This window comes from Triticum aestivum, chromosome 2B (assembly GCF_018294505.1).
Source record: "Triticum aestivum cultivar Chinese Spring chromosome 2B, IWGSC CS RefSeq v2.1, whole genome shotgun sequence".
Taxonomy (NCBI): domain Eukaryota; kingdom Viridiplantae; phylum Streptophyta; class Magnoliopsida; order Poales; family Poaceae; genus Triticum; species Triticum aestivum.
In genome coordinates this window covers 10,802,270-10,828,448 of record NC_057798.1, presented here as the reverse complement: position 1 = coordinate 10,828,448, position 26,179 = coordinate 10,802,270, and the positions used below count along the sequence as shown (strand labels likewise).

At 47.5% G+C, this 26,179-nt stretch overlaps 1 protein-coding gene and 1 pseudogene across 1 annotated transcript; both read left to right on the top strand.

The window, feature by feature from the left end:
- LOC123039917 (cytochrome P450 85A1-like) overlaps positions 1-26,179 on the top strand; it is an 84,633-nt pseudogene that overhangs the window by 30,951 nt on the left and 27,503 nt on the right.
- LOC123039918 (uncharacterized) lies at positions 8,751-9,598 on the top strand. The gene is made up of 2 exons (XM_044462892.1): positions 8,751-8,978; positions 9,068-9,598. Exons 1-2 carry the CDS (start codon positions 8,826-8,828, stop codon positions 9,464-9,466), a joined length of 552 nt encoding a protein of 183 aa, XP_044318827.1. The 5' UTR covers positions 8,751-8,825; the 3' UTR covers positions 9,467-9,598.

Genomic DNA, 26,179 nt, shown 5'->3' with positions numbered 1-26,179 from the left:
TTCCTGGACGCGGCGATTTGGAGCCCGGCTCAGCTGCTCTCATAATCTGCCTCATTTGTTTCGGTCTTGGGATGTGAAAAAATCCAGCTGGCGTGACAGATACGGGCGAGGAGAAACAGAAGAAATCAGGACATATGGTAGGAAACAGTGCACTACAGGGGGGGCGGTGGGGCGCGTTCCAACGGCCGTTTCGCTGGATGGGTCTGGGCCGTGGACCAGGACGACGACTTTCCTTCTAGGCCGTGGACCAGGAAGTGGACTTTAATATCTAGGCCGTGGACCAGGACGTTAGGCTGGTTATTCTGGTCCAATGGCTCAGATAGTGGGTCCGTGTGGCCGGTGGGCATTTACACCGCATGAGTCTGTGGTCGGTCGACGCGTCCTCCCCTCATGCGGCAAGATATGGGGAAAAAAGCTAGATTTGTCCTCCACTACCCCCTCGTTCGTCCTACAGTGCCCCCCTCGCCGCCACGGTACCCAGGAGTCTCATCGCCGGAAAAGGTGGAGAGTCGGACGGGAGGCCGGCGAACCGGGTTGTGTAAGGGACTGTGCTCCGGCTACGGCCTAAAGTAATGGAGGGAGAGGGTATGGAGTTTCTACTCGACGCCGTTGACAGGTTGGTTCCCGGCGAGATCTAAGCAAAAATTGTTGTTCTTCGTAAGCACCGGCGGCGTGGCTACATCTTATATTTCTAATCCTTTTGCGGGCGTCTGGCCTTTGGTATTTGCAGGTTCCCGGTGCGTGAGGAATTTGCGGACAGCCTAGACAACCCAGATCCAGTTCAACTACTTTATTTGCTGGAGAGGGGGAGTGCAACTAAGGATATGGGTGAGGTCAATGGCGTCACTGAGCATGCTCAGGTGGAGGACGTGGGAGCAGCAGCTGCAACCTAGCAAGGTGGCCATGGTTTGCGAGCTGAATCTCCCACGAGGTCTACTCAATCAACAGGTAGGGTGAATCCACAAGCCCCCGGTTGGACGAAAAGGTGAAAACTGCACTTTGTTGTTTGCAACTAGCATTGGAAATTGCTGTTAAATTCGTACCCTGCATACATTTGTCTGTGTAAAAAGTGATTTAGAAAGTTCGTCTGCTATGGTTTCGAAATATTTGCGGGGGGAATGATTTATGAAGTCATTTCCCAAAAATCGTGATTCTGCAGTAGCCTTTGAGTGTGGATTAAAGAAGACAAGCATTGTTATTACATTCCCGACAATTTACTTAAAACAAATATGAAAACCGAATGTATATATTGGAATTACAGGGGCCGCCGGCTATAGTGGTGGGTTATTAGAACAACCCCAGTGTCATGTGTTTACTTGTATGCTATAGGACTGGCAACAAAATCCAACTGTAATTATTTCAAAGAAAAAGGAGTCAGGGAAAATCGTTCCGCTCGATTCTGAAAAGAAATGTAGAATCTAACTACATACCCCCCTTTTTGTTTCTTACTATGCAGGCTTCGGTTGAGAAGTGCACCACCTGACCGGGTGCCTTTCCCGTCGAGGATGAGCGCATTAGAAATTTCAATACGCAAGTATGCAGAGCAACCTGATAAGAGCGTCGTGAAACCTGAGCTGGGACTTAGTTTTGATTCGTTGGGTGAGGCATATGATTTCTATAACATGTAATCATGGGAAGTGGGGTTCGGGATAAGATATGGAAAAAGTAGGTTCAACGCCGAGAGGACAAAACTGTGCAGGAAATAGTATGTGGTTGCTCGGTGAGTGCTTGTTTCATACAACAGAATAACTGAAACGAAGTGAATATGTGACATTTTATTCAGTTGATTCGCTGAATTGTAAAACTTCATTTAGAAGCAAACTCGTGTACTTACGTGTCTGCTTCACAGCCTGTAGGGAAAACTCGAGACTGAAAACAGTCGGTCCTGTAGATGTGAGTGCCCAGCTCTGTTCAGGGTCCTACATGATTCTGACAACAGCTGGTACATCACAGATCATCGGGCAAGTCATAACCATTCCATGTCGCTGACAATGGGAGAGAAAGTGCACTGGCCATCTCATAAGCACATAGATGTTTACACCAAAGACTTGATAAAGCAACTGAGGGAAAACAATGTAAATATTGGGAAAGTATACAACATCATTGGGAGCTTTTTTGGTTCAGTGGAAAAGGTCCCCTTCACGAAGAGGACACTAAGGAATATCTGTGGCCAGATTAGCCGTGAACAAGCTGAAGACGACGTTCGGAAGACACTTCAAGCGTTTGCTGACATCTGAGCAAATGACCCTGGGTTCTCCTATGTGGTGTTGGCCGAGAAAGACAACAAAGTTAAGAACCTGATGTGGGCTAACGGCAACAGCAGGATGCAATAAAGATTCTTTGGCGACGTTGTGACTTTTGACACTACCTACAGGACAAACTTATATGATATGCTGTTTGGGCTATTTGTCGGAGTCAACAACCACTACCAGAGTATTATCTCTGCCAGGGTGTTGATGCGTGACGAGCAGGAAGAGATCTTTGAATGGGTGTTCGAGGAATTTGTAGGTATGATGGGTGAACCTCCGCCAAAAACAATACTTACAGGTGAGAGGGTTCAGCAAAACAGAAAAAAAAGATACTGTTCGATCTGTCTTGATAATTTATCTTCATTATCGACAGACTTATTAGAGTTTGGAATGCTTCTCTTTCTTGTGTAGACCAGTGCAGGGCCATGGAGGTTGCAATCAAGAAGACATATCCTGACACGGTGCACCGTTGGTGCAAATGGCACGTTCTGAAGAAAGCAAAGGAGACACTAGGGCCCTTGTACACGAAGAAGAGCGATTTTCCACAAAGTTGTTAACCATATGCTGAATGAGGAGGAATTTGAAACAGCATGGGAGGCGCTGCTAGATAAGTACAGCTTGAGGAGCCATAGCTACATGACCCAAATATATGAGACTAGGCGGAAGTGGGAAAAACCTTATTTCAGAGGAGTGTTCTACGCAAAAATGACAAGCACGCAAAGGAGTGAGAGTGCAAACCACATGTTGAAGTCTTACATGACACCAGCAAGCCCAATGCACGTGTTTGTCAGGAAATACATGAAGCTACAGTTTGACCGCGAGGGCGACGAAAGCTACGAGGAAAAGAGGACGATGATAGTGAGTGCACCCTTACCATGAGTCAGTAGTAGTTCTGGCTGTACCAGAAGCATCTGGCAATAGATGTAACTGATCAACCGATTTGATTTAATTTCCATTCTTCGTTTTGTTTTACTTGCAGGGCGGTGCAGTGAGGCGGACTAATCTCGCAATAGAGCGACATGCCAGCAAGGTGTACACCAGGAACATGTTTGAGGAATTCGGGCGTTTACTCATGGAAGGAACTGCATACAATGTTACAGAGGTGGAAAGGATGAGGAAATACAGGACCACCCACAATAATGCAGCAAAAAGGGAAAAGTGGAGTAGGGTCGAGTACGAGGTGACCATCAACAAAGACAGATCGATATTCAATTGCGAGTGCGGGCAGTTTGATCACACAGGGATGCTTTGCAGCCATGTGTTGAGGGTAAGAATCCAACATAGATCGCATGCTACGAGAAAATAATGAAACTCATTAGCTGCAAACGCACTTGTTGAGTCTGTTGTTCTTGGCGTGCAGGTTATGGAAATTCTTCACCTTGAAGACATTCCAAAACACCATATCCTAAAACATTGGACCAGAGATGCAAGGGATATACTCCCCGATCACCTGGTGCAATACCAAAAGGACAATTCACAAAATTTGTCATTTACGTTTAGGCATGCGATGCTGTACTTCAAAGCCATGGAAGGTGTGAGGATGGGGGATGCAAGCGCTGCATGCTATGAACACGTCAAGGCCAGCCTGGATTCACTGCTTCAGAGTGCAGCGCCTCTAGCAGAGAAAAGGGATGGCCTCGCTTTTGAGGACCGTGTGATTGCAAATGAAGATGCCAGGCACTTTGCCAATGGCAACAACTCATTAGCTAGTCTCCATGGTGATCACAGCCAAAGTGCTGCTAATTCTGTCAGCACGAATGCGTTACAGTGCCTCGCAGCGCCAGAGAAAAGGAAGGGTCCTGGCAGGCCGACGAACAACAGAGATAAGGCGCCATATGAAGGGCTTAGTGAGAGAACCCGGTTCTACAGCCTGTTTTGGTGCAGAGGTCATAAACAGACCACATGCCCAGAAAGGGGTGATGAGCCGAAGAAGCCAAGGAAACCAGGCAAATGCAAAAACTGTGGTTTAGAAGGACATCGGCGTACTACATGCAAAATGCCGATTGGGTTTGCTGATAACTGATGTAGTTGTTTCATTTTTCTGAGCATGAATGTGTTTCCCTGGGAGGGTGTATGAGTTGGTTTTATGTTCAACGATGTTAGTTTTCCTTGCTGCATGCTAGTACTGCTAAGTTTCCTGCTTGTATCCAGACAGTAGGACAGAACTATTTTTCTGCTGTAGTGTCTATCTTGGAGGTAGAATATTTTCCGCAATGCATGGAGCTACAAAAATATGGGTGCCGTCGGCGGTTTTGATTGTGATTTGTAGTGTCTTACCTGAGAAAACGTGCACTAGTTTCCTGCTTCGATGGTTTTGCTTACGACATGCACACACTTGGTCAGCATGCATGCACATCCACGTGGAACCCGCCACACGACACAGCGACCCAACGCCGCAAAACACGCACACAACCCCACCCCCCTCTTCCTGAACCCTCGCCACACCCCCGCGCTCGTGCGCGACGATTCAAATTTCAAAAAAGCTGATTGAATGCATGTGGAAGCGTCCTTTTGGGTTGGCAACGCCACGGGGTATAAGTAAGAGTGAGGGGGGGCTGGTTGTTCGGCAGCCTCCCCTTGAGAAACACAATTGCCATACTGATTTGAATTTTTTTGAAAACGGTGGTCTGCATCTGATGGAGGTTTCACTAGCTGAATCGGGGGCGAGTGGCACAACTAGGGGAGCGGCGCGGGATGGTTTCGACGGCGTGAATCTTCTTGTGAGTTGTCCCTTGCTTTTTCGTACAATCCCTTTGTGATGTTTGTGTATTATTCAGCAGCAAATCTATCGTGAACCAGCTTGAAACCACTTCGTAATGCAGCCTTCGTCTCCCTCGTGATTCGATTGCGCAAGTAGTGCGTGGAGCACGACGAATCTGCCGGACGAGGTCGTCGCCGCCAATGGGGAGGTAAGCATGCCAAACGGCAGATCACTCTCAGGCAGGTGGCCGATGCATATCACGAGAGTCTGGCGATAATGTCCTGATGTTATGATTTTCCAAGGCGAGGTCGTCCAACAGCAAGAGTCTCCGCCACAAGATTTGGGCTGCGTGGTGGAGCAAGATTCATGGGAGGAAGGATTTGGTGAATTCGATCCAGTTGCTCACCCAGACTTGCCTCGTACCACTTGTAGCTCTGCCGTGGACAACGAGTCTGGTGTAGTAGGCTATGGCGATGATGAAGATTCTGAAGATGAGGATGAAATTACCAGCGTGCAAGCAAAACGCTGCCGGATTGTAGATTAGATCCCGCGATTTATGATAAGTAGTCAACTAGTTTGTAGCGAAATTAGGTAGGTTCATTAGCAGTTCATGACTGCACTGCATGTAGAGCCTACTTGCTTCTTTCCATGTATGAGCTGTGCTGCGTTGACAAATCTGATGAGCTTAGCCTCCGGGTTTCTACCTTAGTTAAGTACCCGTCTTTTCTCTAGTGCCATTGGTCTTGATGACCTTAGCTTGGGTCAACTAACAAGAACAAATTAAGGCCTTCGCCATGAGACCATGATGACTTAATAATGTGAATTCACCGCATGATTGATTAGGTCTAGAGTTGGTGTGTCATTAGTGCACGGTGGCGGTTAGCAGTGCGGATGGGGGATACTTATTAAATGCATGGGTTGGTGGGCGTTTTGCGTACATGGCGTGCCCACCGCATGCAAGGCCAAGCAGGCCCCTGCTTCCCATTATTCAGAGTCCTTCGCGTCGACCACAAAGTGAACAGTTAATGTACTGTTCCGACTAGGTGAGCATATCAGGGAGTACCCTTCTGGTTCCCCGCAAAAGGACGTGCGTACAATTGTTGTGTCCTCTTGTGTATGCATGATCACGCCTGGAGCATTGCCAGTTGGCCATTTTTAGTAACCAGCTCAGTTGCGCCACGCGTTTAATAACAAGAATAATTTTAAAAAGGTGATCATATACTCTCCGTGACAAGTTTTGACAAGTTTTTTTTTTGCATCGGGATCATGATGATCAAGTGGTAGCGACTTCGACGTGCGGCGTGCGCTGAGTTCTTCCCCGAACCAGAACGTACTTTGGCAACACTCATTGGTATGCGCCTAACCATTGCTAGATTTAGTGCCAAAAGAAAAGTTTAGGAATTTTTTGGGCGGCCTGGGCAGCGAGAAGTAAAGATGACTTGACCAGACACTAGGTCACGGGAGAGAGACAGCTCGCAGCCTCATTTACAAAAGCCTACCTCGCACATATAGAATAGTAGTATCTCCCTCACCAGTACTCACTTCCTCCTCTTCCACTGCTCTATCCACCTCCCTCCCCCCACCATAAACACTGTTGAAAGAACCATGATCCGGTGGCCGAAGGTTGGGACGGCGACTAGAACGGCAGTGCCGGCGCCGATAGGGGCGAAGGTAAGGTTTCCCGATTTGGTAGCAGCTTATCGGGCGGCTCCGCTTTCCCATCTCCCTTTTTGCTCTTTTTCTGCTGGCTGCACTTTTGAGGGGGCAGCCCCGTTTTGGTTGGTTCTGATGGTATTTTCTTACTCGAATCCTTGCTTCCTCCACTAGGCACATAAGCATGGAACCACCGAATCCACCACGGAAAAGGACACTGCCATGTGAGGAAGGGGATGTCCGCAGAAAGAACAAAAAAGCTAGATCCATCGTAGCAAACGGCGATTCCGACGAAGGGGACGGTTCACGAGGCCATCGCACTTCTCCCTGCGCAGCTGATCCATTGGTGAGTCCTTCTTTTGACGGTGAAAAGTCATCGCCATCCTCTCTCTCGAGAACGTGATGTTTCGATTACGTTTCTGTTCTTGATTCCAATGCGGCCATACGCCCTGGTGCGATTGAGTAATCCGGATGGATGCGAATCTCTGAAAGTACATTTTTTTTGCAGGGCGTGGCTTCCGAAGAGAATGAGTTGCCGCCAGAAGCCAAGGGAAAAGGAAAGCGAGTTCTAGCCAATGATTGCAGCGGAGGGGGGTTGAGCATGCGTAGATCTTGCCGTACACTTGTTCTTTTGCCCGACAACCAGCCTCATGAAGGTCAGGTCGTCCCAGCTGAACCGCCAGTACTCCTTGCAGAATTTGCTGTCCTACGTGGTAGGGTGGTGAAGTGTACTTGGAGCTGTCATCAAATCCTCCATCTAGGGTTAAGATCCTATAGTTTGGTGGATAGAACTGGCATGGCGAGCTTGTTGACAGGTGCATGGTCTGATGAGGCAGATAGGAGGTTTTATGCTTGGCTGCTTAGTAGATTTAGGTGGGAGGACATGAGATTCACATTCCCTGACGGGAAATATAGATATTTCAGCCCCAGATCGGTCGTTAGGACTTTGGGTCTGAGAAACAGTTTGCGCCAAGTGAGTATGGTAAAATTGCCGGCAAAGCATAGGCAGAATTTAACTCTCCGCATCAGAACAATACTAGGGATTGAGACTAGAAGTCACGCCGGGGACGGGGGGTTAACAATTGGAGTTGTACATGATGCCATCACACGAATGTTGGCTTCAGGAGTTGGTAACTACCACCCTAGGGCCTTTGAGATGGCATTCTCACTATTAGTAGCAGTTACATGTGTTGGCCCGAAACAATCATACTCGTCGATCCCCTGGGAGATGTTTGCATGTGTCCTATGTAATGGTGGTACTGGTGAGTCTGATCTAGCCGAGTGGGCATTTGAAATCATCAGAGCGGCTGTAAAGAAATTGCAAAAGGATTTGGATGCTGGGGTGAGAACACAAATAGTAGGCGGTAGTCATTTGGCACTCATTGGAAGTGATTTCTTCTGAATGTTTCTGAACACTTCTAAGCTATTTCGCAAATGAAGTTGTTGCAGCTCTAACATGTTTCCACCTTTTTGCTCTTTGTTCTGCTTGAATACTTACAGACGTGGTTCTTCGACTGGATTGACTTTGGCGCAAATAATGTCGAGCCGCACACTGCCCCCCGCATCAGTGTTTACATGGGACAGATATGCAGGAGGCTAATCTACCTGATAAGGGAGTACCCAAATATATTCACTATAAGATAGTGTCCTGTTCGCGGGAAACATTTACATGTACTGTCAGTTGAATTAACACGATTAGAAAAATGTTGCTTCAATTTTGCAGAAAAAACCTTATGATGCGTTCAACCGCTTGATGATGTTTGCCACGATGTAGTCGGAGAGCCTGGTGGATTCCTACAACAGCCAGGTACATAAAAACAATGGGGTCGGGGTCAGACATTTCAATAAAACAAATTAAATTCGATTCTGAGCCCGTGCTCAGCTGCTCTCGAAATCCACACCGGAGGTCTGCGCCACGATCTGTGCGTCTTCATGTATTTCCGGCCGTATTTGGAATTTATGGTTCTCCTGTTAGTGGTGCATTAATGTACATGGCAGGTCGCGGATCCGTTCCGGGACAGACAGAGGCGCGACGGATCAGCAGCACATCTGAGCCAGCATGAGCCGTATTCAGCACAAACAGCGTCCGAGCGGCAACTCCATAAATGACCACCACCCAACTAGCTCATTCACTCTAGGCAGCACACCAGCAAACTCCATTTACTCTCCCGAGACCACCTCTCTCGCTGTCATTTCCATTGTTGAATCTAGCTCGCTCCGCCATGTCCTCATCGTCTTCATCCTCCCTTCCTGTCCCAGCCGACTGGCTGCTCCCTTTGATGGCATGCCCCCTCTACAGCGACGAGGTCGTGACTGCCGTCGCGAGGACTGGTAACCAGGCTGGTCATCGCTTCTACAAGTGCATTCGCTATGACGTAAGTAGAATCATCTCATCTTTGAACTGGATCTGGATCTGTTTTCGGCACAGGCTAATGGTTCACATTTTCTTCTCTCCCTTTGTCAGGCTCGTCAGTGTTGTTTCTTTGAGTTCCAGCGCGTGTACTGCAGGAGGATGACCCACGAGCAGATCCTTGCTGCGCAGCATCAAGCCGGATGGCATCCAGCCGGTCATGGATTTGCAGTCCAGCACGGCAACGGGGCTGCCCAGATTGTTCCCGCTGCCTTACAGGCCCAAGCCCAGCAGCACATCCAGCCGCTTCTTCAGCCGCAGATCCAGGCTCCAGTGCAGCCGCCCCCGCCATCGGCGAATCATCTCATTGCTGATGCATTCAGGCCCGTTGTAGCTGCCGCCGCCTCACCTGGAGCACAAGGCCTGGCTGCAGTAGCTGTCCTGATGGCCGCTATCAACATCATGCTCACTGTCCTTGTGCTGATGGTCGTGCTCGCAATGTACTTTGCTTAAGCAAATTGGGGACATCGTTTCAAGCAGACGCAGTAGAGCGTGTAGTTTAGTCAGGGCATGTTAATTGCTAGCAAGGGTGGCTCCCTCTACCTCTAAGCCTGTTTCCCCCTATCATGTCGTCCAAAAACTAAGCACCCCGCGCGCCAATCGGCGATCCGCATGTAATGTGTTATCAGACGTTACGAAGATTGTAATGTATAATTATATATCTGGTGTCCTATTGTACTCAACCCCCTCTAATGTTTTTGCTCCACTGCGGTGTATTAGTTCTTAATTTGCAAGGCCCTCAATCACTGGACGAACTAGTAATGCAATGTACGTGCACGTGTGCTCGACAGAATTTTTTTCGTCCATTAGTACGGCCGTCTTTACCCCACGCCCCCAACCCAGCAATATACTTAATTTGTAATTTTTTTGACTTATCAACGACACTAGAGGGGGACGCGTTTGTGTCATACTAGACGACCTGGGTCACACGCCGCGCTGCCCCGCACCACTCAACCAAATATTTTTAGCAATAATGTAAGGGGTCAAATTTGTCATTTCGACACAGGGGTATAGCTCATCCATAGCCCACCGGTTCATGTAGGGCGCTCATAACGAGTTCGTACCCACCAAAGCAGCCGCCCGCGAGTAGGAACTCATCTATGGCCAGCCTCCGCTGCTGGTCTTCTTGTCGCCAGGTCTCCCGTTCTTCGGAGCCGCCGTAGAATGGTACCCCTTTCTCCTATCGCTCTTTGTTCAGTATTTACCTGGGATCCTTATCATCTGCCGACGCTTTTTATCCCCGGATCTGAAAGTGGTGCAGGGGCGGGAAATCCCCCTTGTTTTGTGCATCCGCTCGCAGGATGAGCACAGCTCGTAGTCTGCCAGCTGTGGCGACCATGGGGATGGCGGCGGCAATGACGGTCTGGGCGCAGCTGCCGGTGGGTCTGATTCTGACTTGGACGGGTTGTCCTCAAGCGTTGTTCCTAGAGATCCACCCAACCCAACATCACGCATCTCTATGAAGCATGCAATGTGCGTGATCCGGAAGTTTGACGACTACAAGAAGTGGTTGGTGGAGCAGATTGGATTTGGCGGTATGCTGAAGCTGCCAGCGCTGCAGAAGTTGAGTCTGAAGTCGAGCGCTTGGATTATGAGTAGAGTTAGTGTCAGCCGCCGGGAGATCAGGCTGAGGGACAACAAGGTTCTGAAGTTTTATGCTGAGGATGTACACAAGGTTTTTGGGATTCCATGTGGACATCGTAGTGTCAAGGGCAGGGATGCAAGCATAAATCCTGAGCTGTGCAATTCATAAAGACAACTCTCCAGATGAACAGAACTGGTGCTCACAGTTTGAAGGCAGCTGAAGATTTTTTGATGTGCGACATCAATGAGAATTCAAGCAAACTAGAGAAAGATTGTTTCCAGATCGCCTTGGTGATATTTGTAATGGATCATGTGCTAGTTCCATCAACGAAGCACAACTACACGACCATCGACTTCTGGGGAGCGGTGGCTAGCACTGAGTCCATAGACCAGTTCAATTGGTGCAAGTATGTGCTTCAGCACCTCCTTGATGCAGTCATGAAGCTGAAGAAAGATATGATGGCCAACAATTTCTCGACCAGTTTAACGGGTTGCCACCTTTTCTTCCAGGCAAGTTAACAGCAACATGTAGGCGCACGACAATGCACATTCATCACCCTTTTCGTGCATTAGACATATGACATCCTGAATTTGTTTGATTTGTCTCAGGTCTTTCTCATCGACAACCTTGATCTAGGTGTCTGTAACAAGTCACACAATGTGCTCCCCAGAATTGCTGACTTTGACCCCGAGTCATTCCGTCGAATGCTCACCATGGTTGCTGACCCGATCAAGGGCACCACTTCGTACTCGCATGCCAATGTAACATTGATTTCCGTTATCACCTTTTGGTTGTTGGTACCTTTCACAACCATGGTTTGGTTTTATACTAACACAGTCCTTTTTCTCCGCCCTTTCCATAGCTTTGAGATGCCTCGTCAGTTTGTTATACGAGGCAGAAGTTTCCGTATTCACCTCCGTCCTCGGCAACCACCAATAGGCTTTCAAGGCATCGTGGAACCCCGGTGGCAGGACACATGATGAGCACCCCACCCCTATTGTTTGGTAATGCAGGCCGCCAAGCTAACCTGAGCGGTGGAACACCAAGCGACGACGCTCCCGGGCCACATAACTTTGCAAGATATCTACGGGAGAAGTATCCACACCTAGTATGCATCTTTCTCTCATTTCTGTCATGCACCATTTTCCCTTTCGTTGTAGTACCGTAAGATATTGGCCTTCTCACCACACTATGTTTTTGCAGGTACATGACGAGTTTACTATGAATTTAAAACAGCACAACGCGGTGGCCCTCATGCATCTGACTCAAGCAAGCAACTCAATCCAGCAGGCTCTGTTGCAAGCCACAAATGGGTTACAAATGGACATGTAAAAGTTTTCAAACAAAGTGGTTAACTCAGTCACAAGGCGTTGTGTGTGTTGCGCACGGGGCTTTACTGAGTGTCCGGAGTCAGGTCAGCAAAACTACACTTTTGATCCTCCGGCTCAATCTCGTTATTTTTTCATATATGCACACGCCATTTATTCTGTTTTTTTCATGGATCAGCAGCCCCAACGAATTCCAAGTCGGTTCGGTTCAGGACACCTGTGGCAGAAAGAATTCAGGGACAAAGGCTTGACCTATCTGATTGTGAATGTGAGACGACATTTCCCATTACATCTCCACTGCCTTCATATGATCTCCATCATCCATGGAGATGCAGAAAGAACACCCTTTTTACACCCCTAAAACGTTGCTAATCCATATATTTTTTTATGTTATGGGTTGTCGTTTGCAGCGACATTGCCTGTTGCACCAGCTAGGTTATTGCAGAAATGCACCTTCAACACAGAGGATTTTAACTCTACCACCAAGAAATCAACATCAGCGTCATCTCGCAATCTGTTCAATTACTTCAAGTCATGCTTAATGTCAATCGCTGAAATGTATGCAGACCTCCCAGCGAACACGCCTTTAACTGTGTTCGGACAACGTTGCACTAATTTAGAGAGGCGGAAATCCATATTCCAGAATGGCTTTGCAACTGACCCATGCGTGAATGGAGTTGTGCCTCGTCCACCACATGCGCCAACCACGGATCTCATTGTCACCCACTTCTCACAGCTGCCACCGCCGGACTTGGAGAGGTGTTTTGCGAATCTCTTTCTGCTTACCGTCAATGACTTATCCATGTATTCTCAGTTATTTTCATACTGAAAGTCTTATTTTTTTTCAAAAGATCTTCACTAATGATCGTGCTAACCATGCCACTGTTTTGGACGTACCTTGTTTCGCTATGTAGGCACTACATCATACATGCTAATCCTAGGTTTGTCCATGTTTCGGGGATGGCTATGCGTGAACAGCTAATCGGCACGGAGCATCTCCACCACGAGCTCGTGTCTTTAATCATGAGAAGATATTCTCAATCTGATCAAGAAGCCAACTCAGAAAGCCCATACATGAATTGGAGGCACAACATGGAACCTGATTTTGCGGTAAGAAATTTTCCCGGTTAAGATGCTACCAACTATTTATATTAGTCTTCTATTATGGGATTATGCGCCCCGATTCAGTTGTCTCAAAGGCTCGTAATAATATCTTGTCTCGTATGCATCCGTTCATCCAGACCATTGTCTTGGCGGACCATGAATATGTGACAACCATTTCGATTCAGAAACAACTGGTTGGGAAGGACATCCCGTACGGCATAACCTCTTCCCAGATGGTACATCCACTTTTTCTTTCCACACCTTTTTAATGGGTAGCACTAATAAAGAGTTTTTAGTGGTACGCAGACCTTTGTTTTTCTTGACACCCGTTCATTTTAGAAATCATTTAATTCGTAACTAATTGTTCAACGCATTTTACGCAGTTCTTCTTGCGAGTCCCATCGGAGGATGGCTGGATCATACTCATGTGGGACATGATGGCAAGGAAGCTGCATGTGCTTGACCCACTTATTAGAGGAGATGGCCCAAGCGACACAAAGAAAGATAGCCTTGAATTGATTGCCTGGAAGCTACATCATGCACTTTTCCACTGCTTGAATGAGTACTACGCTGGATGGCCAACGCAAGATGGTCAGTGGGCGACAAAGTACCCTGTCGTAGCTGAGGAAAATTTCGACAGGTACACTCTTTAAATCTTTTTACCCAATGTCTGCCTGCTTTGCCCTTCCGTTCTATGAATTCTCGGTACAACTAAGGCATTTTGTTTCAAACAGACCCCTCTCCCTAATTGTTTTCTTTTTATGTCAATGCTGATCATGCATCAGGGTTGAAATTGGGGCGTGTGTACTGCACATCGCCAGGCACTATGATGGCAAGAAGCTGAAGATCCCCCTAACAAAGGTAGGTTCATATTTTTCAATCGTGTCTATTTTTGTAGTTCAAGCAATTTTTTTTAATTGAATATGAAGCACTGCTGAGTCATCATAACGGCTCACTACATTTTTGATTTTCATGGCTGACATCATCTAACCGTACAATGCGGTACTCACGTGAACAGTACAACGCCGGCAAAACTAAAAGGCAGGCCCTGCACGAGTGCCTCAAACTACAGGGGAATACATCAAAGCTGGCGCATGAGGCGTTGTGGACGGTCCTAGAACCAACCGACTCCTGGCTCGGCTCAAACCAGACTGGTTAGTATGGTTGGGTGCGAAAGGGGCGCTAAGTGGACTTCCCCAGTAAAATGATCTGTATCTTCTGTTACTCCATCAGTATTTTTTAGCCTGCATCGCGTACCAACAGACCATTTCTCTTCTTCATGTGTTTTCTCATTCACTCAGCACTGTAATGATCCACACGACGGCTGGACCATGATCTTTCATTAGCTTCTCGGCAGCAAACTCGTTGCAAATCTATCATGAAACCATTTCCTTTTATATCCAAATTAACTAAATTATATTTTTTACTGCCACATTGCCTGGACTAGTTTTGAATTACCTGGCGAGGCATTTCTCGTTGCGGTGATGTGCATATTGTAGCTAGTGGTTCTTCATGTAACATCCATGTCCCAGGTCTTGACGAAAGAAAATTCTGTTCGTCTCTCTATATGAACGCACCACCCCGGGACAACCGAATCATGTAAGATGTTCAAAAAATTGCAGTTTGAGCACGGCAACCATGTTTGTTTCTAGTTCTTCTTAACAAAAAAAAACAGAATCGGCATCCAGATCTTTTGCTCAAAATTCCTTTTTCAATCATCATCACCTAGTCACTCAAATTTTTGACATCATTCTTTCTTTTGTTTACATCTTCTATAAATCAGTCGCCATTTTTATATATGAACTGTTCAATACAATCGTCATCATCTAGTACTAACTCTCAAACGACTGAAGGCAACCCCTTTTACAAGTCTTCTTTTCCTAGTGTCCAAAACAAGCTTAAGATCATCCCATGCTATTTTTAAGGGGCGAGATCGTCGCTCAATTTTCAGATAACAGTAAGACTAGAAAACATGTCATTCACCAATTGTTAGGGCAAATCACGTGCAGTTATAGTACTCAATATTGTTCACTGCGATCGCATCAAGTCCACACAGTCTTTGGTTTTAGCGGCAGCTGCCAGCTTATAGGTCTAAAGTCTCAAATTTAAGGGAGTTACATAACTTGAATCATCACGCACGCACACAAATGACTGATTTAGAAAACCAGGTTTCTACGCCCTGCGGTTTTGCTGAAGCGATGCAAAATGAAACTACGCGCACTTCAAAGAGGAACTGGTAGTACAACGACAACAGACAAAAGATCTCGCATGTTTGTAGCCCAATCTTTCTCTGTCCATTTATTGGACACTACACCAGATCATCAGTCTATGATGACGTCGTACAGGAACTCCGGTATGTCTCCCTTGTTGCCCTTCATGGCCACAACCTCATATGCAAGTTTTCCCCGCAAATCATCAATCTGTTTCTGTAGAGTAGCATGGCAACCAGGAAGGCGTTAGTGTTTGTTTGTTTTCCACCTTAACCCTGTTTTCATTTTTCTATATTGTCTTTTCCAAACATGAGTCATGCGCGAAGCAGTTATACAAACCTTGCTAAGTGTTGAGCGGAGGTAGAGGCCCGTGAAGTCAGTGTAGTAGTGTGCAATGTAGACTCCACTGTCCTCCCTGCAAAACCAACAAAACTTTGCAATTAGCTTCGTTTAAAAAAATAGTATTCATTCACTGCATTTGCATTAGGAGGGACTAATCAGTCGGGGGTGAGAGTGGTAGGGTTATTTGGAGGGACAAACACCTGCTGCATGGATCGTGCTGCCCCACTAGTGGGTACAGGAATTACCACCCTTCTATGTGAACCAAGCCGCTGCCGAAAAAGTTGTTAAACAGAGAGCAGAACCTACGCTGGAACTTCATGGCACGGCTCTCATGTTTCATCCTCATCTCATCCATGACATCGGTTTCTGTTGGGTAAAGCACCATCACAGTTTTCTCATCCTTGTCCAGAAGGTACATTGACCAGCAGTCCATAAAATCAACTGGGAACCAGAACTGTTCTTTGCGATGAGTGCCCATATTAAAATGCTATGTCAGTCCCACCCAACAACACAGTTATATATTTTTCTACTGAATTTTTACCGAAAATCTTTACCTTTTTAAGTCATTCAATTCTATATCCATTCACTTCTGAGTTCATCATAGTGTCGATGTAATCCCAGTCAGTTTCCCCGTCATCCCGGCAAACCTCTTCCTGAAAAGGGAAATGTATCATGGGGCTATGTCTATTGCTGTGCGCCAAACAAACATTAAGGATTTCATTCCTAGTTCATGTTACCCAACTTAATAATAAATTGTACTTACAACAAATTTTGGGTCGAAGATCCCTCTGAATCTGTCTAGCCACCCATTGTAAATTCCATTATCCTTCTCCCACAGCATGCGTTGAATACACCTCCATGTATTCATTGTCATCTCACACCCCGGCGTCAATTCATCCTTGATGTCTTGTCCAGACAGCACCGCCAGTATTGGATGATAGTGTTTTACCCATTTCCTGCATAAAATTTTCGGTAGTTATGTTACATTGGGTAAGACAGAACTGTTTATTTTCGTGTCAGGACCCCGACTCGATGCCACATCGATCTAGCATGTAACACCTCATATCACTTTGCGGCCTCACGCACGGTATACCCACAGGTGTCGTCCTACCTTTGCCCGGGACCGTTTGCGCCTTTTGGCACACGTATATGATAGTGTCGCTAGCATCCATATGGTAAAGAGCCCGGGCTGACATGGCTAGTCGTAAACCCAAAGTGGCACAGACTTACAGGGACAGGCATCCATGACCCAGCATCGAACGTGTCGGTCATCAGCAAGTGAATCCGGGCTGTAGCACTGGGCTAGCAGGACTCCGGTAATCCGGGCTGTAGCGGGCTAACAGGACTCCGGTATCCATCGCGTGACATTTCCCTGAAGGGACAGACACAGGAACGAAGAAGGACACATGCCGGCCAGCCTAAGTGTTCCGGAGTAGTAGCAAGCTACGAAGGCTCAGTGGAGACACTAGGAGACATTTCCCGGTAAGAGAGGCTACTAAGAATAAACAACTAGATAGTTAGATCCCACACATACCAAGCATTTCAATCATACACACAATATGCTTGATATGTGCAAATACAACAAGGCATCACAACATGACTCTATGACACCAGTACTTTATTTAAGGCTCAGAGAGCCATACATAACATACACACAAGTACGGGTCACACGACCCACATTCAAGTCATACAGACATACAAGCCAACAGCGGAAGTAACTTGTCTGAGTACAGACAACTAGTAAAATAAAAGAGGCTTGGAAAGCCTGGCTATACTACATGGTCCTTCACAAGCTCAGGCTCACCACCTGGGCCTCGGTCTACTCATCGATGTCAACGTCTACGAAGAACCCATCAGAAGGGGTTGCAGCGTCTTCTGAAAAATGTAAATTAAAGCAACATGAGTACAAAGGTACTCAGCAAGACTTACATCAGATCCTACATACATGCACATTATCAAGGAGGATTGGTGGGGTTATTGCAGCAAGCCAGCTTTGACTCTTGGCTAAGCTATCCTATGATACACCAACTTGAAATGGTTTTGCGCACACGAGTCCACTACTCACCACTTCAATACACCACCGAGGATCCACCTCCGTCATCCTACGGAAGAGCCATCCTCGGCACTCACGCTTATCTTGAGATTTTTAATAGTATCCATTTACTTGTCTATGAACTGTATAGGCAACCAAGTAGTCCTTTACCGCGGACGCGGCTATTCGAATAGATAATGGTAACCCTGCAGGGGTGTACTTCTTCATACATGTTTCCACCACTTAGCGTGTGCACACGACATGTGCTCGGCAGACTTCAAGTGAAAGCCGACGTGGGTGTAGACCACGACCTACCTAAACACCTAAGTCTCTAGTCCAGGTTTATCGCCTATCCAGGTTCCATCCGCTGGGAGTCCGGCCGAGGTTTCCCATACGGCCCCGAACGATGTGTACAGGGTTCCCGAGATACCTAACGGGTATCCGGTACACCCGGCCATGTACCTACCGCATCACAGCCCACCCCTACGGTCAGCGCTGTCCACGGCCTCTAGTAAGCTACAAACACCAGAAACTACTTGCAACTCCTGGACAGAGAACTAGGGTGAATAAGAAGTCGAGCGGGGTCATATTTCAGGGCCCAATGCATGGTAGTAGCTGAATCTTAAATCACGCATACAGATCTCAGTGCTTAAGGTCGGCTTCAATGAAACAACCCACCATGTACTCCTACATGGCCTCTCATCGATACCTTTACCAAATCGTGTTCACCACATCATTCTCATTACCGGCATGATCATTTCACTCTAGCCCATCACCAAGATGAACCAGACCTGACACGACTCTAAGCATAGCAGGCATAGCAAGGTAGGAACAACACATACATATGGCTCAATCAACTCCTACACATGCTAGTGGGTTTTCATCTAGTTACTGTGGCAATGACAGGTCATGCAGAGGAAATGAGTTCAACTACCGTAGCACACAACAGTTTGAATCGTGGTGTCTTAATGCAATAAAAGAGAGCAGGAGTGAGAACATGGGATTGTATCGATATGATCAAATGGTTGGTTGCTTGCCTGATGGGTCGATGCACTGGTATTGTTCTTCGCTAGGGTAATCGTGGTACTCCTCGGAGGCAGAACCTGCCGCAAAGAGCACCGATACACAACATCATCAAACAATATGCGACAATATGATGTATGCATGAGACATGGCAAACATGAGTGTATTGGGCTAATGCCACTAAAACCAGATGGGTTTGAATCATTTTGAATCAAAGATTCAAGTTTCAAACTCATACATGGCCCTTATAAGTGCTTTATCTAGTTCTGCTCTAAACATCAGGTTAGCTTGCTTAAAAATGCATGAGACCAGTACAGATGGATAGATCGGATTTTTCTGATCATTTTTCATATATAAAACTTTGCATTTGGAGTTACAGATGATTTACTATGAATTTTTGAAGTTTGGGGGATTTTCTGGAATTTATAAATCATTCTAGATTTATTTTAATTCCAGAAAAGGATTACTGTGTCAGCATGATGTCATGCTGACCTCAGCAGGTCAACAGGCCGGTCCAGGTCAAACTGACCAGTGGGTCCCGCAGGTCAGTAGTTAATTATACCAACTTAATTTAGTTTAAACTAATCTGGGTTAATTAGCAGAGGGGGCCCCACTTGTCATAGACTCAGGGGAGTCAACCTGGACCCACCCTAGTCAAAGTCAAGGTCAAACATGTCGGCGTCTAGCCGCCGGCGAGGCCGAACGCTGCGGCGAGAGTGGTTTTGTGCACTCCAGCGACCAAATGGGCGGCGGAGAGCATCTACAGGTAGCTGGGACCGAGCCGCAGCTCTTGGTGGCGGTGGTTGAGCTCGGGGTGGCCGGAGACGTCGCCGGCGACGACTTCGGCGGTCGCCGGAGTCAGGTGAAGACGAGTCCGAGGCTACGGGGCACGGTGAGGCACGTGGTGAGGTGCGTTGGGCCCCTGGGGACGCGGTGAGTGCGTTAGACAAGGTGGGGTGGCCGGTGGTTAGCCGGAGACACGTCGGCGACGAGCTCCATGGCGGCGCGTGTGGGTGAGCTACGTGTGCTCGCGGTGGTGCACGAGAGCGAGAAAGGGAAGGGGGAGAGGGTAGCCAGGCTCACAGCAGTCTTGAGGAAGCAGACGACGCGGTCGGAGATGAGCTGGTGCGGCGGCGACGGCGAAGGGGATCTCCGGCGATGGCGGTTCGGTCGAGGTCAGTGCGGTGGCCTCGGGGCACGCGAGCGCTCGGGGCTTGACTAGCTCGAAGGAGAGGAGGGTGGCGGAGCTCCTGGACACGGTGGCGCAGCGCGGGGTTGACGGAGAGCGCGACTACGGTGAGGGTGTGGCGGCGGTGGCGTCGGCCATGGCGCGGGAGAGCGAGGGAGAGGAGCTGGGGGGAGGAGCTGGTGTCTGCGGGGTCAGGGAGAGGGAGAGGGGTTGATCCCCGTCATCAGCTGGACGAGAGGAGCGGCGAGGTGCCGGGCAGCTGCGTGGCACGCATGCTGTGCTCGCCGTCGAGCAGCTGCCTGCTTGCCTGGCCAAGCCAAGCAGCTCACTGGAGCGGTGGCTGGGCTGGGCCGGCAGGTGGGCCTGCTTGCTGGCGCCAGGTAAGATTTTCCCTTCTTCCTGTTTTTCTTTTTTATTTATTCTGCAGGTTTGTTGCATTTCTAAAAATACCTAAGAAATTCCAAAAATTACCAAACTGCACCTGGTCCTTAGTTGGAATAATTCCAGCATGGAACATTTTAGTTTGGGAATATTTGAGCATTTGTAATATTTTATAAATTTTAAATGCCCAAATTCAAATACTTATGATTTAATTCAAAGACCTTACGATGACCTAGAAAATTGTGCATCACTTTTGGCAGAGGTTCTGAACCAAGACAAAAAGGATGGACATTTTGGAAGGGCATTAAAGGTTCATTGAAAATATTTTTAGTAAACCCTAGTTGGATTCAGAGGGGGCTGGGGGTTCTGTCATCCCCATTTCAAGTTTCTGTTGAGAAAAATAGACATGATGCAACACTCTAATGCATGAACTAGCTAGGGTGTGACAACTCACTCCCACTCAAAAGAATCTCGTCCCGAGATTTAGGTTCCTCCAGAAAGAAGGTGGGGTACTCAAGTCGAAGACGATCCTCCCTTTCCCAAGTTGCTTCTTCTCAGAATGGTGCGACCATTGAACCTTGAAAAACTTGATATTATGACGTCGAGTGGTACGCTCGGCTTGATCGAGGATACGAACGGGGTACTCTCGATACGTGAGGTTATCTTGAAGATCAAGCGTTTCGTGGTCCACTCCACGGATAGGATCCGAGAAGCAACGCCTGAGTTGAGAAACGTGGAAGACGTCGTGGACTCTGGAGAGATGCGGAGGTAGTTCCAATTGGTAGGCAACTTCTCCTCGTTTAGCAAGAATGCGAAAGGGTCCAATGTAGCGAGGATCTAATTTGCCTTTGATACCGAAACAATGGGTTCCCTTCAGAGGAGTAACCCGAAGGTAAGCCTTCTCGTCAACCTCAAAATTCATAGCCTTATGTTTTCGGTCGTATTGACTCTTTTGACGAGATTGGGCTGTTTTCAACTTTTCACGAACAATGCGAACTTGCTCTTCTGCTTCTTGGATCATGTCCGGGCCAAAGAATTGTCTTTCCCCGGTTTCTGACCAGTTAAGAGGCGTTCGACACCTTCGTCCATAGAGAACTTCAAAAGGGGCTTTACCCAAGCTAGATTGATAGCTGTTGTTATAAGCAAACACAGCAAATGGAAGGCATTTCTCCCAATCCATTCCGAATGAGATAACAGAAGCTCGAAGCATGTCTTCTAGAATCTGGTTAACACGTTCTACTTGACCACTTGATTGAGGGTGAAAAGTAGTGCTAAAGGAAAGGCGGGTTCCCATAGCATTTTGGAAACTTTCCCAAAATCGAGAGGTGAAGAGACTTCCTCGATCCGAGTTAATTTCCAGTGGAACACCATGGAGAGACACTATTCGGGAGATGTACAAGTCTGCTAATTGACTAGCGGTTATACTCTCGCGAACAGGTAAGAAATGGGCTACTTTGGAAAGACGATCGACAACGACAAAGATAGCGTTATTCCCTCTCTTGGTCCTGGGAAAACCGGTAATGAAATCCATACCAATTTTGTCCCATTTCCATTCAGGAATAGCTAAGGGTTGAAGGGTGCCAACAGGCCGTTGATGCTCTGCTTTTACACGACAACAGATGTCGCAACTAGCAACAAACTGAGCAATGTCTCTCTTCATCCTAGTCCACCAGAACCTCTGGCGTAGGTCCTGATACATCTTGGTACTACCGGGATGAATGGTGAGAGGAGATTCATGAGCCTCCTTAAGGATCAACTGCAGTAGATGCTGGTTCTTAGGAACCACTAAATGGTTCTCAAAGTACACAACACCATGATCATTTGTGGAGAAACATCTAGCACCTCCGCTAGCAATGTTCTCCTTGATCCTAGATATTCCTTTATCTCGCTTTTGGGCAGCGATGATTTGATCCGTAAGAGTAGGTTTCGCCACCAAGGTGGAAAGAAATCCTTGAGGAACAATGTGAAGGTTAAGCTTCCGAAATTCCTCATGGAGAAGCGGTTGACTTTGTTGTAGCATCAGATTGTTACAATAAGATTTACGACTTAGTGCATCATCCATGACGTTGGCTTTTCCTGGGGTGTAAGTTATCCCTAAGTCGAAATCCGTAATCAACTCAACCCAACATCTTTGCCTGAGATTCAAATCCGGTTGGGTGAAGATGTACTTCAGACTTTGGTGATCGGTGAAGATTTCGCAACGATTACCGCGGAGGTAATGTGGCCAGGTTTTAAGTGCATAGACTACGGCTGCAAGCTCTAGATCATGAGTAGGATAATTCTCCTCATGTGGGTGCAATTGCCATGAAGCGTAAGCAATTACGTGACGATCTTGCATGAGAATGCAACCTAGTCCTTGTCGCGAGGCGTCGCAATAGATAACAAAGTCCTTAGAGAAATCTGGTGGTACCAATACGGGAGCAGATGTCAGGCGTCTTTTCAGTTCCTGAAAGATGTGCTCACATTGTGGAGTCCACTCGAACTTTTTATCTTTCTTGAGGAGTTCAGTTAGAGGTTTGGCAACTTTGGAGAAGTTCTCGACAAAGCGGCGACAATAGCTCGCCAAGCCAAGGAAACTCCGAACTTGCTTGACCGATTCAGGTGGAGTCCAATTAAGGACGGCTTGAACTCGCTCGGGATTGACAGCAATACCCTTACCAGAAATTACATGTCCTAGATAGGTCACTTCTGGCAACCAAAATTCGCATTTAGAAAATTTGGCATAAAGGCGATGCTCTCGAAGTTTTATCAACACTAGCCTTAGATGTTCGACATGTTCTTCCTCGTTCTTGGAGTAGATGAGTATATCATCGAGGTAAACCATGACGAATTTATCCAAATACTCCATGAAGATTGAGTTCATTAACCGAGAAAAAGTGGCTGGAGCGTTGGTTAAACCAAAGGACATGACGGTGTACTCGTATTGGCCATAACGAGTAACAAAGGCCGTTTTAGGAATGTCCCCGTTCCTGATTTTGATTTGATGGTAGACCAACCTCAAATCCATTTTGGAGAAGATTGAGGATCCAGCGAGCTGATCATACATGTCGTTGATCCTGGGGAGTGGATACTTGTTCTTGATTGTGACCAAGTTGACGGGTCGATAATCTACAACCATCCGGTCCGTACCATCCTTCTTCTTGACGAAGAGGACGGGGCAAGCCCATGGAGACGAACTAGGTCGGATGAAACCCTTTTTCAAGGACTCATCGAGTTGTTTCTTAAGTTCGGCTAGTTCAAAAGGTGCCATCTTATAGGGTCTTCTAGAAATTGGGACAGTTCCTGGAATGAGATCTATCACGAACTCAACATCTCTGTCAGGTGGAACACCTGGCAATTCCTCTGGGAAGACATCCGGGAAGTCACGGACTACCGGAACGTCTTCGAGGTCTGGCAACGGACTGGCGTTAAGAGAATATAGCTGCCGCTTAGCTACTCGGGTCAAGACATTGACTATCTTTCCTGAAGGGTGTGTGAGTTGAACAGTCCTAGAGAAACAATCAATTTTGGCATGATGGGCTGACATCCAGTCCATGCCCAAGATGATATTAATATCCGAAGATTTGAGGGCTATCAAAGATGCGAGAAAAACAAGTCTCTCGACTTTAATTTCATTTCCATGGCTTATTCTAGAGGTTTGCCATCTAGAACCAGGAGTAGAAATTTCCATAGTGGACGACATGTCACAGAATGCGGTGTTATGCAAACGAGCATAATTTTCGGATATGAAAGAATGAGATGCTCCAGTATCGAAAAGAACAGATGTCGGATGGCAATTAACAAGGAGCGTACCGAGAACGACGTTGGGATCCTCTTGAGCTTCTTCAGCAGAGATACAGTTGACATGGCCACGTGCAGCAGTGGCCGGCTTGGCGTAGAATGCTTTCCCTGTTGGCTTGCCATGGCCAACAGCTTTTCCAGATTGGTTGGGGTTGGTCTGAGGACACTCGCGCAGGTAGTGGCCCGATTCCCCACACTTAAAGCAAGTCATAGAGCTGGTACGTGGAGGAGCATTGTTGGTTGGACCACCATAGGGCTTGGCTGGTGCAAAATGTTGAGCGGGGCGAGGCGCTTGAAAGGACGGTCTCGGTGTGAACCGGGGTGGCAGGGCAGTGTTAGTCACCCACACGCGGCGCTTCTGAGGACCAGCACCAGATGAGGAACCCATGTCACGGCCATGCTTGCGTGTTGCTTCATAATTAGTCTGACCAGACTCAGCACTGATGGCTTTGTTAACAAGCTTCTGAAAAGATGTGCACTCATGCAGACGGAGGTCGCGGCGAAGCTCAGGGCTAAGTCCCTTACGGAACCTTGCTTGCTTCTTAGCATCAGTAGAGACTTCCTCAGTTGCATACCGTGCTAGGTTACCGAACTCCCTGCTGTAAGCGTCAACAGAGAGTCGGCCTTGAGTGAAACTGCAGAACTCCTCACGTTTACGGTCCATGAGACCCTCCGGAATGTGATGTTCACGCAAAGCCTCGCTGAATTCAGCCCAAGTAGTGACATGGCCCGCTGGGCGCATAGCTCCATAGTTCTCCCACCATAGACTGGCGGGGCCTTCGAGATGATATGCAGCAAAGGTGACCTTATCAGCCTCAGCTACTAGCGCAGAACGCAGTTTGTGAGTAATACTGCGAAGCCAGTCATCGGCGTCGAGAGGCTCGACGGAGTGGTGGAAAGTGGGTGGATGTAACTTGATGAAATCACTGAGTGACACCAAGTTATTCCTCTGATGGTGTGCCGTGTTTTGCTCGATGCGCTCCAACAAACGGTTGGTCTCCCGCTTGTTTATCTCGGCTTCCAGCATAACTTCGGCCAGAGAGGGCGGTTGAGGCAGGTTTGTTCCCCCAACTCTACTGCCTTCGGCCTGCTCTGGGGGAGCAGGGTTGGTGCGGGTGTTAACCATCCTAGGAAAACAAAACAATGGTTCAGTCCAGGATGATAGGATTTTGACATAGAAATGTAGAATGTAATGGATAACTTGGAATGTAAGATGATCATCCGTATGACATGATAGATACAGAAACTGCTTCTTTTATTCCATCGTCATACACACCATACAAGGTTTAGTACAGAACCAAACAAAGTACTACTACGGTGAAAAGAGGATTACATCTCATCGGAGGCATTCCGAGCTCCTATACATTATTTTTCTACACCTCCGGAAGGCGGTACAAGCTAAGTCATATCCCACGAGTCACGCAGGACGGTGGACGATACAGCTAGTACGATACTAGTGATACTACTACTAACTCAGACAACTCCGTAGTAGTCTTCATAGAAGTCACCTCCATAGCCTGGAAGCTCAACGTGATTATCCGGAAACAGTCGGTCCCGTGGAGCTTGTGGACCATAGGGGCTAGGATGAGGTCTTGGGCCAATAAACGGTGGCCTACGGGGACCACAAGGTGGGGTGATGCCTCCTACATCACGCCAATCCATCACGTCTGGCATAGCAGATCTCACAGGATAGAGATCTCGCATATCCATATATCCATCTTGCACAGCCGGTGCAAACCGAGTCAAGGTGGCCCAATGATCAGCACGGGTATTGAAAAGCTCTAGTCTCAAGGCCCGATTTTCACGGTCCTTGTCTTCAAGCAACTATGCAGTGGTGCGGGTCTGTGAATCCTCCTGAGTGGAGTCAGCATAGATAGCCTGGAGATACCCTTGTGCTCCCGGGAGTGATGCTGGCATATACCGGAAGTCAGAGTCCCGAAATAGGCTAGTCCTGACTCGCATGATGGTCATCATAGAGTAGGCAGCATCCTGCATAGCCATCTCAATAGTAACCCCGAGTCCATAGGAGCAGTGGAGGGGCTCGGTAGATCCAGGATAAGATGGAAATATCCTGACAGTGCAAAGATATTGACTTTGATTAAAGTCTCGGAATTGCTCTTCGACCGTGTACTCAGGATACCAACGGTACCCTGCCTCAGTCATTACCCTGACCAACATAGCAGTATGGCCGG

Excerpts from the sequence above, each read along its gene's own strand:
- LOC123039918 (XM_044462892.1), top strand. The coding sequence starts at position 8,826 with ATGTCCTCATCGTCTTCATCCTCCCTTCCTGTCCCAGCCGACTGGCTG. Across the intron at positions 8,979-9,067 it reads ACAAGTGCATTCGCTATGAC|GCTCGTCAGTGTTGTTTCTT; the intron begins GTAAGTAGAATC and ends TCCCTTTGTCAG.